General features: G+C 36.7%; 1 protein-coding gene across 1 annotated transcript; it reads right to left on the bottom strand.

The window, feature by feature from the left end:
• Window positions 1–4213: 4213 nt before the first annotated feature.
• On the bottom strand, window positions 4214–5105 carry LOC131313440 (15.4 kDa class V heat shock protein). Its single transcript, XM_058341747.1, has 2 exons — window positions 4891–5105; window positions 4214–4677 (listed from the first exon to the last, which is right to left on the bottom strand). Exons 1-2 carry the CDS (start codon window positions 5043–5045, stop codon window positions 4377–4379), a joined length of 456 nt encoding a protein of 151 aa, XP_058197730.1. The 5' UTR covers window positions 5046–5105; the 3' UTR covers window positions 4214–4376.
• Window positions 5106–13053: the final 7948 nt, after the last annotated feature.

The raw sequence follows: 13053 nt of genomic DNA, 5'->3' as shown, positions 1-13053 counted from the left end.
ACTGTAAAATGGGCAATCATTAACATTGAACCTTCATAAATTCTACCGTACAAAATGTAACCCCCACCCTGGTTGGTTCATTACTCTTCCTTCCAAACTAGGGCCGCAAATGGACTGAGTAGCTCGGCTCGGCTAGTATACAAGCCATGCTCAAGTTTTTGGCTTGTTTAGTAAACGAGCTGAGTGAAGCTCGACTTATTTGAAAAAAACTCGGCTCATCAAGGGAGATTGGACTTGATTAAAAAAGCTCATTTAGTAAATGACTAAACTCGGCTAATTAAAAGCTTGAGCCAAACTCGAGCTTGACAAAGCTCACTCGGCTCGTTTAAATTTCCAGCTCGACTTTCAAGGAAGATATCCTGAGTGAGTTCTTATGGAAGAAGTGCTCTACTCAATTCCCTTGTAACAACTAGTACTTTGTCTACTTTAACACCTAACATCCTATCGCTTGTGGAAAAAAAGATATACAAAATCACACAAAAATCTGATTATTATTATTATTATTATTACTATTATTATTATTTTAAGAAAAAAGAACCACCCACATGAAGGAATCCTGTGGTTCAACTTCAAGCTTCAACAGACACTGCAAATTGACGGTGTCGCCATCTCAGCTTTTCTAGGTAAGAAGACAAAAGGCAAAGCCCACATGAACGTGCAAAAGATATTTCCTCAGCAACTTGCAACTTCATTATCACCCTGATTGATCAATTGATCCGATTGATTGCAAATTCCTGTGCATGCATGGTTGTGGTTAGGCCTATCAATGGGCCGGATCCGATAAGACTCAAATCCGATAGTGATAATCCGGATTCGATCTGAAAATCCAAATCCGATCCGAAAATCCGAATCCGATCCGGAAACTTTTTTAACTTCAAAAATTTTAGCAAAAAAACATATTTTTTTCAAAAAAATACAATTTTTTTTTTCAAAAAAAATTATTTTCCGAAAAAAAAATTTAAAAAATTAAAATTAAAAATTAAAATACAACTTCTTAAACATTTTTTTTTTCAAAATAAAAATTTTACTATTTTTTTAAAAAAAATGAAAATTTTTAAAAAAAATAAAGTTCGGATTCGGATTAATAACGGATTTAATCCGATCCGATCCGGATCCGTATTGAATTATCGGATCGATGTTATCAGATTCGGATCCGATCCATTGACAGGCCTAGTTGTGATCCCCTGCACCCAAAAAATTTAAGTCCGGCTTCAACAATGGCCAAAGAGATTCAGATTCCATAGCAACTATCCACCACCCATTTCCAACGGCCTATTTGGTCGGCCGGATATTTTGACCACCCCACCTCTACGGCTCTACTCCAATTGGGGCCAAAACTCCCTTGTCACGATGGGTTTCCTCTTTTTCTGCCTTGGAATGCTACATAGCATTCAGTAACACCCCGTTTGGCAGGCGCCGCCATAGGGACGCCGGATATAGAATGCCGCCATAGGGACGCCGGCTATAGAATTCCAGATATAGAAAACGAGGCAAGGCTAACATTTGCTTCTCTGAAGATGTGCTTCACTTCACTCACGAGACTCCGGAGCATTGACCTGCAATCACAAATAAATATTTGCTGAGCTCGTGATCCGCTAGTTTGCTGTCCTTGTTGAGTTGCGTAACAACTAGTGATCAATATGTTTCTACGATTATTCCAAGCATGTTCCTGTCCAAAGCAACCGTGAGACCTTGAGGAGAGTAAAATGAAATGGACCAGAATGGACAATTCAAGACTAGATGGGAGCCGACCCCGGGGGATAAGTTTTGGACATCCAAACCATCTGAAAAGATTTGAACCCTCTATATCCAGATTGTAATTTACGAAAATGCCACTATTCCGGTATTCTCTTACCCAAACAATCCCCACATATATAATTTCTTACCCTTTTATAATATATAATTCTGTCTTCTACCATATCTCCCCTGTTACTATATCTTTGTGTTCCCTCTAAAATTTTGACCACTTAACAAGTCCTCCTAACCCCGCGGACAAAGAAAAAAAAGAGGGCTCCATATAGATTCCCCTAAATTATTTGTTCCAAATTCTTTTTCAAACTTCGGAGCTGTATTGATTACCCAACTGGGCGGTAACACACAACGATAACAACAAGTCGATAATATAAATATATCTTTAGAAAAGGTGTAAGTGCAAGTTGTTTATTGCGAGGATCAAGTTGATTACGACGAAACCAATGACCAAATGGCTACCCTTGTATCTATATGCTCTACTGAGATATGAATCGTCAAATTACGATGAAACCAATGACCAAATGGCTACCCTTGTATCTATATGCTCTACTGAGATATGAATCGTCAAATCTTGCCTCTAGAATGTAATGTTTCATTATTACTAGTAATATTTATTTATGTCTAGTATGGGGCTATTTCTCTCCATATTGGGGTTGTTCCTCAATTTAATTATTATGTATTGAAGCTGATTTAATTGTTGCGAGCCTTACATTATTAATATAGTGGTCTATTACGAACTAGTATTCCGTTATTGTAATTCTTTGAATCTACTTCTATTCCCGCTTGACATAAAAAAGAGTTGGTTTTTAAAAGAAAGCCACGCTCTCGACCTCTGGCTAGACATCTGCCTGATTCCCATTTCTCATTTAGGAGTGGGAATTAAATTCAGCGTAGTAATCAAAGAAAAACCCATTGCAAGTTTTCATAAATATTCGTACCACAAAATACACATGCAGCAATCACAAATGCAGAATCCCACTATCGCCTTGACCTTCTAAAAGGAATTGGGTCCTCCTGGCCCTTAATTTGGACGGGAGGGGACGTCCAAATCTAGATTGTCCATTGCTATAATGGACAACTCCGTATGATTGATTCAAATTTGGACTGTTCAGTATAATTTTGGACTGGATAGAATCTGAATTCCTTGATGTGGTTCTTATTCCATCTAATGGTAGTAGTACTGCTTGGCTTCCAAAAGAGAGATCTAGAATTCGAGTTTACAGAGAGATATCAAATGATTCAAATCTTCTTTGGTTGTTACTGTAACTGTTAGCCCAAAGGTTTCTATAGAATACCTTATTGATTTTGATGATAACAAAACATATTGGAATTGAAATATAATTAATATTGTGACATTTGGTACTCATTTGAACTCATGTTTATTTTGTAGGATTTGGTTGAAGTACACTAGAAACATTGCTACACCGAATCACTATCTTTAATAGCTAAGATAAATTAAAAGGAGGAAGATTAAGGACAAATCTTCTCCTAACTTCATTGGCTAGAGATTGATTCAAATGGATGAATTATTGGTTTCATGATTTTATATTTCCATCCGCTAATGGAACTTCCCAAGTTACAAATGTCTCAGTGGCAAAGAAATGGAAACTACAATGGTTGATTGGTACCTAAATTGATTCTAACGGCTAGTGCAAGGGATGAATTTGTGTTGACTTGATTTTGGTTCTAACGGCTAGTGCAAAAGAAAAGGAAACTACTTGCATGGGATAATTTTCCAAATATGAGGGCGTGCCTCTAACGTTCAAATTATTCTTCTTGGTTATAAAGAGAAGTCTGACAGAGGAAGCAATAGATAAGACTCTTGAAGAAAATTGCTGTGAGCCATTACTTGAAAATCTATCAGTCATACAACTATACTCTTCATCTTGATATACACTCGTGTGAGAGTTCTTATTTTGATCTTCATTATAAGAGGGAATTGTATACCCTTGTTCATACTTGTGTGAGAGATCTTTTTGTGAGTGGTTTTGAAGAGAAAATCACTTGGTGATTAGGTGTTACTAGCACCGGAGTCAAAACTAGTTGGGTTAGGTGTGACTAGCACCGGAGTCAAAATTAGTCGGAGCGATTGGGGATAGATTGCTCGTTGTAAAGGTTGTCTAGCACCCGCAAAACTAGAAGATTGTAACTATTGGAGATAGTGCAGCAAATCCCGAGTTGGACACTTGGGGAGTGGACTAGGCCGTGAAGTTGCGGACCGAACCACTATAAATCCTTGCGTTCGATTCTCTCTTCCCTACTCTCTTTACTTTCAGTTTTGCATATCTATATCGCATGAGTAGAATATAATATCATTGAAATTATAATTGTAGTTAAATAGATTGCAATTTGTTTTTTAAAATTCCGCGTTATATTTGAGATACCCAATTCACCCCCCTCTTGGGTTGCTATTTGGACCAACAGTAACATACTTACATACCCCAACAGATTTATACAAATATTGAAAAAAAATCTGAATTCGTTCTAAAACCACACATCACATCAAGACCAATCTAAAATGGAATGATAAAAAGAAAAAAAAACTGATTCTAGAATACCAACTGGAAAAGAAAAAAAATTTAAAAAAAAAATCACCAGACGAGGACTTGGATTTTCCAAAATTTTCAAGCAGCCCTAGCCAGAAGTTCTAGGCGCTGAGGCAAGTCGGCTGGTTCAATAAAGAATCCCCTCCTCACAAAAGACCTTGGCACTGTAACAGTCAGCACACCATTTTCATACCCAGCCGAGATCCCATTGACATCCACCGCACCAGGCAGCCGGAATTTCCTCATGAAGCTCTTCGCGGGCTCCGTGGACTCACCGGTCGCCGACTCGGTTCGGATCACGAGGTAAATTGAGTCCTCCATTTCTACTCTTATCTCCTCTTTCCTAACACCTGACACACCAACCAAACACAGGATTTCACTTCACATGCATATATACAATATAAGTTTTACTACTAGTTTTTAATCAAAGTTATGTTACAATCAAATTCAGTAAAGTGGAAAATATGTCCTGAATTTGAAAAACTTTCAGAAAGCACAAAAATCAAGTACAAAGAATATAAAAAAATATCCAATTAACTTCTTATCAAACAGTGGTGGAGTAACGCGAGCGAGGATTTACCGGGAGATCAACCGCGAGTAGATGTGAGACTCCGGGGTTTCGGTCCAGTGGATGTAGTTTTCGGGGATGGAGTGATAAGGAAAGAGAAAGGGAGAGGAAAGGAGTGAAGCCCAGTAGGAAGGATGTAGTGTTGAGAGGTCCATTGCTTTCTGGGAAGAAGAGGACATAATAATTTGAGGGTCTTTTGAGAGAGAGAGAGAGAGAGTTGGTCTAATGAAGGGAGAGAGAGAGAGAGAGTTTTACGAAGTCCTATTTATTGAGCAAGTTTTGGTTGGAGTGTGGGCTTTTACAAACAAGAATTCGGTTTGCTTGCCGTTTGGGTTTGGATTGAAGAGAGTTTATGCAATCGATCTCATCTTCTAAACTCTAAAGTGTTGTCCGCCGGTTCGGGTTTACACATCTGATCGGCGATATTGATTTCGTCTTTGTGTATAATGTCTTATGTAGGAAGCAGGTTCAAGCAGGTCGGCTCAGGATGATGCTTCAGGAGGTTTAAGTTCTGCTTTCTGATTTCTCCTCGGTGCAGATCACTTTTTGCTATCGGGAGACTAACGGTATGATTGACTTGTTAGCCAAGCATGCAACAGTTTCTCGGATGGTTTGTTTTGCATAGTGCTGCTTCCGACTTTTTGTTATCAGCTTTGACTCAGAATCGAGATAATTAAACTAGTTTTGTAAAAAACTCATTCTTGTACTCCTTTTGACTTTTAATATAAGCTATGTTGTGGGTTTCAAAATAAATAAATAAATAAATCTCATCTTCTAAAGTGTTGTAACAGTGTAAATAAATTTGTCAAATTGAACACTATGATCTGTAAAACTTTATTCATACCGGTAAAAGTGTTCAACGATTGTCTCCTCAAGGCTGCGAAGACTATTTGACTTCTATCTTGGGGATAGAAATATAGACGGGCTAAAAAAAATGTTTGGCATTTATAGGTAAATTATACGTTTATCACCTAGATTTGTTATCAATATTATCAGCACACTTATGATTTTGAGGTGGTTTATGTTCTCGACGAGGTCTAAAAAATGAATAATTTGGATTACAGAAATGGGCTCGAAAAAAGCCGAAACTAGAGTCCAATTCGTAAACTTGAGAGGATCCAGTCCCTATTCTTTTGAAATTGTTTTTTGACTTTTGTCGTGTGTACATGGCATTTTTTTTTGTGACAAAACTTTTAAGTAGTTCTAACTTTTATGGTACGCGTCTATTTTTTATGAAATTCAATTTTTTAGAATTTACTCAGTCATATCTATCAGATAAAATCTCTACTGAATCTGAAATTGTGAACATGGGAAATTTTTTTTTTTTTTTCAGAAACCCCTCATTCACATACTCACAAATTCTCACACCCCTCATTCCCAAATTCTTTTTTTTTTTTTTGCCAAAATTTAGAAGAAGTTTTATTGCCAGAAAATACCATATATAACATCAAGGGTTACTATCCTCAGAAAGAGGATTAGAAGCAAGGGAGAAAAATCTCACATACAGATACTACTCCCACACGTAGTACTCTTGGTCTTGGCCACATCGGGATCCACAGAGATACTAGCACATCTCACAAAATCGCTCACCAACAACCAGTAACCACAAAAGAAAACACCCATGACGGGGTGAGAAAGACTCCTGAAGGGGAGAAAGACCCACGTAAAAAACCCTAAAGCAATACACTGAAAACATAAAACAAAAAATCCTAGCAACTGCAATCGCCTCCCCTCCTCGTGCCCAGCCCCCTCATCTCGACAGCCACCACCTCTAATATCAGAGCAGATCTGCAGCAAACGAACCGAACCGGGAGCAGACAAGTCAACTAGACCGCCACCACCCGTCACGCACCGGCAGGAACTCCCTAAGCCATCATCCCATAAGGGCTCCATGAAAGCCAGAGGCGAAGAACCACCTCCAGCAGCGCCGCGGCCGTCGGCGCACCACCACCCCCTCCAATGTCCAATTTGGGCTTCCCTCTTTGCTTCAGGCCGCCGATGTCCGACTCCATGGCGATTCGTTGCCGCCACCGCAGCAAGCTGAAAAATAATCCTTCGAATGCGGCGAAAAAAAGACGCGGAGAGAGAGAGAGAGAGAGAGTGAGATGAATATCGAAAAATTGACATACTTCCAAACTCACAAATTGAACCTATAATTTGAATGGAAAATTGGAAGAACAGATTTTTCGTGAATTGAGCTAATTTATCACTAACTCACTAGAAAATGTTTTAAAATTATTAAAGGGTTCAGATTATCCCTGCGGAATTCGAAGTGAGTCCCGCATGCCAGGGTGTGCGGATTTCCTCTCAACTTTAGTCCCTTTAGTATACATTTATTTTTACTTTAGTCAAAACTTTTAGTGCTACTTTTGTTGGTGAATTTATAATTTGACTAAAGTTTGTTCAATTTAAATAATTAATGGAAGTATTGGTCATATACGTAGTCTATGGTGCCCGAATTACGCTTTTCATAGGTAATTTTGTCTTCAAACTTTTAATCTTGTAAAATATTTGTCAGTGATCACAAGAAAACCGTATCTTAATAGCGGTAATCTAGCTAAAAAGGGTTTGGAAAACCTAGAAATCCAGTACCCTTATAAATTACTTTCACTTTCTTTCTTTTTTTGCAAATTTGTAGGGGAGAAGTTAATGATAGCTAAATTTGTGAATATTCCAATTAAAAACTATGCTAATCAATGTAAATTAATTCTAGTTAAAGGCCAAGATGATTTTGTACCTCCTTTAAGGCAAAAATATTTTTGAAATTCTATGTATTTTTTAAAAGTGGTCTTTAAATGCTACTCATTAATTCCATCGCAATTTGTTTGTCTATTTTGAAAAACCCAAACATAATCATTACACTCTCAAAATTTAGACTTCCAAAAACACCCCTCAATTCAAATTTGACGTATACTTTCAACAGAAAGTCTACACACACATACACTTTGTGCACAGATTGTGCACAGATTTTATTGTGGGGTCCACCACGGGTCCCACACGAATCATCCGAGCCGTTCATTAAATGTAAAACACTTTTTCAAAGGACCCCATTAAAAATAAGCTCAATCCGATACCTATAAGTGCTCGATCCAACCACATAACTTTTCATTAACCGAAAATCTGAATGAAAAGTTAGATGGTTGGATGAAGCACCTATAGGTATTGGATTGAGCCTATTTTTTACAAGGACCTTTGAAAAACTGTTTTACATTTAATGAACGGCTCGGATGATTTGTGTGGGACCCGTGGTGGGCCCCACAAAAAAATCTGTGCACAATCTGTGCACAGACTGCTGTGTGTGTAGCAGCTCTCTACTTTCAATTCAACAGGGACGGGCAAAAACAGAATTCCATAAGTTTTTTTTTTTTTTTTGGACTTTTCAAGATGGAAACATTGGTCAATTTATTTAGGACGGAGGGAATATGGGAGAGGATCGGAGTGTTAACTAATTTACCCCAAGCGAAAATACACAATGCATGCATTATCCAGTTGACTGTTACTAATGTTCCCTATAAATAATAATAATAATAATAAACCCAAGGAGTAGAAATTGCATAGCACAAAAACTAAAATTTAAAAACCTTAATCTTCACTCAATATAAAATCATGCTACTTTTATAAAGGAAAATCATGTAACTAAAGTATAAGTATCTCACCTTGGAACTTTGTGTAAGCTTAGAAAAGACTTGGGCCCGTTCCAGAACCGAAATAAGAACTTATTTTTTGTAGAAAATTAGAGGCCACCCCTGTTTTTTAGGTTTGGTTTGAACCTAACCCTAAAATATTTTTCCGAACCTATCTAGATTCGGATATGTTATGTCATGACTTTTTTGCCCTTTTTATTCCGCTCGTCAATTCCATCTCGCCATCATCAACAAACCCTCTCTCTCCTATCTCACTCTGAAACCACCTCTGCACGCCTCTTCCAATGTTCCTGACGATCATGCCGCCGGCGTCGAGGCAAAGCGAGAACCCCTCGGATCCCACTGGGGACTTCCCCCACGACAGCCAATTCCACTCCTAACAACGCCTCTTCTGTTGCTCTTCTCCCACATGAACATCCCGATCGACGGCAGTGGCCTTCGGCAAAGAGCATGTCACCCCAGCGGTGCCTTGGGCTTCAGCAACATCGAATGAGGACTAATCATCCTTTCAACGTTGCCACTACAACACGAAAGGGCTATAGCGAGGATTTAGTTTCCTCACAAAAACACCTGATTTCCTCGCAAAATGTATTAGCGAGGAAAAATTTTGTCGCCAATTTTCCTCGCTAAAACACTGTCGCAGAAAGTATTAGCGAGGAAAATAAATTCCTCGCCTAATTTGACGTGTTGCGAGGAATTTTTTCCTCGCTAAATGCTTAAATTCCTCGCTAAATGTTTTCCTCGCAAATAACATTTGTCGTCAAATAGGCTATGAATTTATCAATAGGCGAGGAAAAAATTTCCTCACTAAACAAAAAGAATCCCAAAACAAAAGTTCTCTCCGCGCTTTTTGCAGCTACTGGTACTCGAACCTTGGACCTCTCCCATAAGACGCGAAGCAACTACCAACCACGCTACACTGTACTTTCTGTGAAATAGGTGAAACTTTATTTATATATTATCTCTTTCACCACTCCAAATTAATTTTTTCAACATTAATTTTGGCCTTTCTACTTTTTGTAGTTTTATAGTGTCTGAACTTTATTTGAACAAGTTAATTTTTTGTTAGCACAACAATTTTATCTAACAACTTTTGAAGAACTAATAATATGTGTTATTATTCTCATTTTTTATGGGATAATCCTAACTTTTATGGAATGAGATTAATTTTGTCGTCATAAGCTTGAGATATATTTCAACGAAAAGTTAGGGACAAAGAAAATTTATCTCAGAGTGCCCCGAAAAGAGCAACTAGTGGTTGAGATTCAGTTTGATATGTGGGACCCTATATATCAAAGTGAATCTCAACCACTAATTGTTATTTTCAGGGTAAATTTTTTTTGTACTTAATACTAATATTTTAATATCAGATTATGAATAACAAGAAGCATCACCCTCATTTTCTAATTTTAAAAGTGAGTTTGACCTTCTTTTTTGCCAAATACAAAGGGTATTATAGACTTGTAATTTTTTTTCATCAACGCTATAATAATATGAACAAAATTTATAAATATTCATATAAGATCATCCTAAAAGCACTAAAGAACATACTTTTTAAATTTTTTAATCTTTAATAAATTTTTTAAAATTTTAAATTGCCTCTCTCTCTCTCTCTCTCTCTCACACACACACACACACACACACAATATGTATATGTATAAATAAAATTATCCATGATACTTACAAAATTGCATTTGAAATTAATACTTAACATATTTATCTGGTTATAAAGGAATGCCATTACAATCACCTAAGTTGGTTTAAATAAAAATCAACAAACTATTTACAGGGGGAAAAAAAATTACAGCATGAATGCACAATACATATAAAATAGTGTATTTTTTGTGAAATAGTGCATTTTTATGTAGATGTTCTGAAAATAGAATTGTGATGATCCAACTTTGAGATATTTTAAATACAACATCAGTAACTTAAGATATTTTTAACTTTATTTTCTGTTGAGTTTTTCACTATTATGAAAAAAATCATCGATACCTACACTTCACGATATCTTTCATTGCTAATTAGAATAAGAAAAGTGACAAATACGAGGTTTCTTCACCAATTCAATGCGATTGGTGATGAAAACTATTTGTTCCCCTTTAACACTTTTTTATTTTAATAAATTTCATAATGGTATAGTTTATTATGTCATACCGTCGTGATATTACAAAATACATAGAAATATAATTAATAATAACTTATATATAAAAAAAATGAATCCTAAAAAAGGTGAAGAAATATTTTCTCATCGAAAAGTTACATTTGGCGAGGAAAACAGATTTTCCTCGCTAAATGTAACCTTTTTGCGAGGAAAACTATTTTCCCCGCTAAAAAAGGTTTTTTGGCGAGGAAATTTGTTTCCTCGCTAGAAAAGGCGACAAAATTGAATTTCCTCGCAAATAATATACTTTTAGCAAGGAAATTCATTTTCCTCGCCATATTTCCTCGCTACAGCCCATTCGTGTTGTAGTGTTGATATTCAAATCATGAGCCGTGTTTTCCCTAATGACGTCTATCTCCGGCGACTCTGACGGCTCGTCCTCGACGCGATCTTTTCTCTCCTCCGAGTCCGCGGCCTTCCGAGTTGACGAATCATCTTATGAGAAAAACAATTTCGGGCAAAATCAAATAGGGGAGCAGTTTTGTATTCTCTCAATTTTTGGAAATCCAATCAATCTGTACTTATCCTAGCTATGAGAAAAACTTCTTAATTGGAGTTAAATAAGAATGATTTCCGAGTCTAGATGATTCAATGATAACAGGTTGGGGCAAGATGTACAGGTTAGAAGCTTCACCTCTATGCCTTGCCAGCTATAAGAGTTGTTTTCGGTAGCGTAAATGGAAAATTGTATATAGCTATGTACATGCAAATTGTATGTGAGTCGTGTATGTGAATTTTGAATTGTACATGAGAACTGTGAATGTCAACAATGTAGTTGTCTATATGAACTACGCAGTTCACATATGTGAATTATTTATATTTTTTATGAGAACTATATATTTTTTATGAGAACTGTGTATTTTAGCGTATGGTAAGACTATGTGAATTGTGTATTTTTCAGTTTACATAACCAATTTACATAGCTTAGTTCTCATAACCAGTTTACAAAGCTAGTTCTTTATGAGAACAGTCAATTCTCATAGAATTGACGATAAAAACTGACAGTTCTCATAAAACTGACTATGAGAATTGGCAGTTCACATAGTCAGTTCACATAACTAGTTCTCTATGAGAACTGAGCAGTTCTCATAGAACTGATTATGAGACTTGACAGTTAAAAATTCAATTCTAAATCAATTTATTTCCTATGTGAACTATTACTTTTTTACTTTGATTACTTTTTTAAGACATGGCGGTAAGAAGATTTATAATTATATTTGATTTTGATTATCTTTTTTTATTTTTGTTCGTGTATGTATTTTCTATGAGAACTGTGTGTTGTCTATGAGAACTGTATATTTTTCTATGAGAACTGCGTATTTTTCTATGAGAACTGTCTATAAGAGCCGTGCATTGTCTATGAGAACTATATATTTTTTATGAGAACTGTGTATTTTAGTGTGTGATAAGACTATGTGAACTGTGTATTTTTCAGTTCACATAGTCCAGTTCTCATAACCAATTTACAAAGCTAGTTCTTTATGAGAAGAGTCACTTCTCATAGCCAATTCTCATATAACTGACTATGAAAACTGTCAGTTCTCATAGAAATGACTATGAGAATTGGCAGTTCACATAGCCAGTTCTCATAGAAGTGACTATGAGACTTGACAATTCTCATAGTCAGGTCACATAGTCAAGGATATTTTTGTCCAAAATAATATGATTCAGGAATTGATTCTAAAAATATAGCTCTTATAGCCCCAATTCTCATAGCCATAGTTCAGGGGTATTTTTGTCCAAAATAATATATTAACTCGGGTTATGAGAATTGACAGTTCTCATAGCCAAGGGTATTTTTGTCAGAAATAATATGGGTCAAGAGTTGATTCTAAAAATATAAATTTTACAAAAAATGGACATGTACACAAAAAGTTAAGAAAAATGGGCAAAATAGTAAAACTGCATGAGAAGTCAAGAAAAAGGACTGAAATAAAGAAGGAATACTTTTGTCAGGACTAAATCAAGTCCGAACCTAGAAAACGGGGCCGGCCTAAAAAATTCCCTATTTTTTGTCTAATAAGAAGCCTTGTTCCGGAAAATAAGAAGGTTGATACTTATTTTGGAAGAATTTATATAGGTACCAACCGGCCGGGGATGAAAATCGTACCGACGGCCGCGCTGGGCCGTCTCCGGTCACAGGATGGCCGATCCGAGCCATCCAAAAATTTAAAAAAAAAAAAACCGAGGGGGCCATCGCGGGAATCAACGGCATCCGAGGTGTGTAGGGTGTTTGATCCGAGCACCCCTTTTTCGTGTGAAATCATATACACGAAAAATGGTTGCTCGGATCAAGCACCCTACACACCTCGGATGCCATTAATTCTCGCGCGGGGCCCCATCGGTTTTTTTTTTTATAGAATTTTTGGACGGCTCGGA

This window comes from Rhododendron vialii, chromosome 13a (assembly GCF_030253575.1).
Source record: "Rhododendron vialii isolate Sample 1 chromosome 13a, ASM3025357v1".
Classification (NCBI taxonomy): domain Eukaryota; kingdom Viridiplantae; phylum Streptophyta; class Magnoliopsida; order Ericales; family Ericaceae; genus Rhododendron; species Rhododendron vialii.
This window is presented reverse-complemented; position numbering and strand designations above follow the sequence as displayed.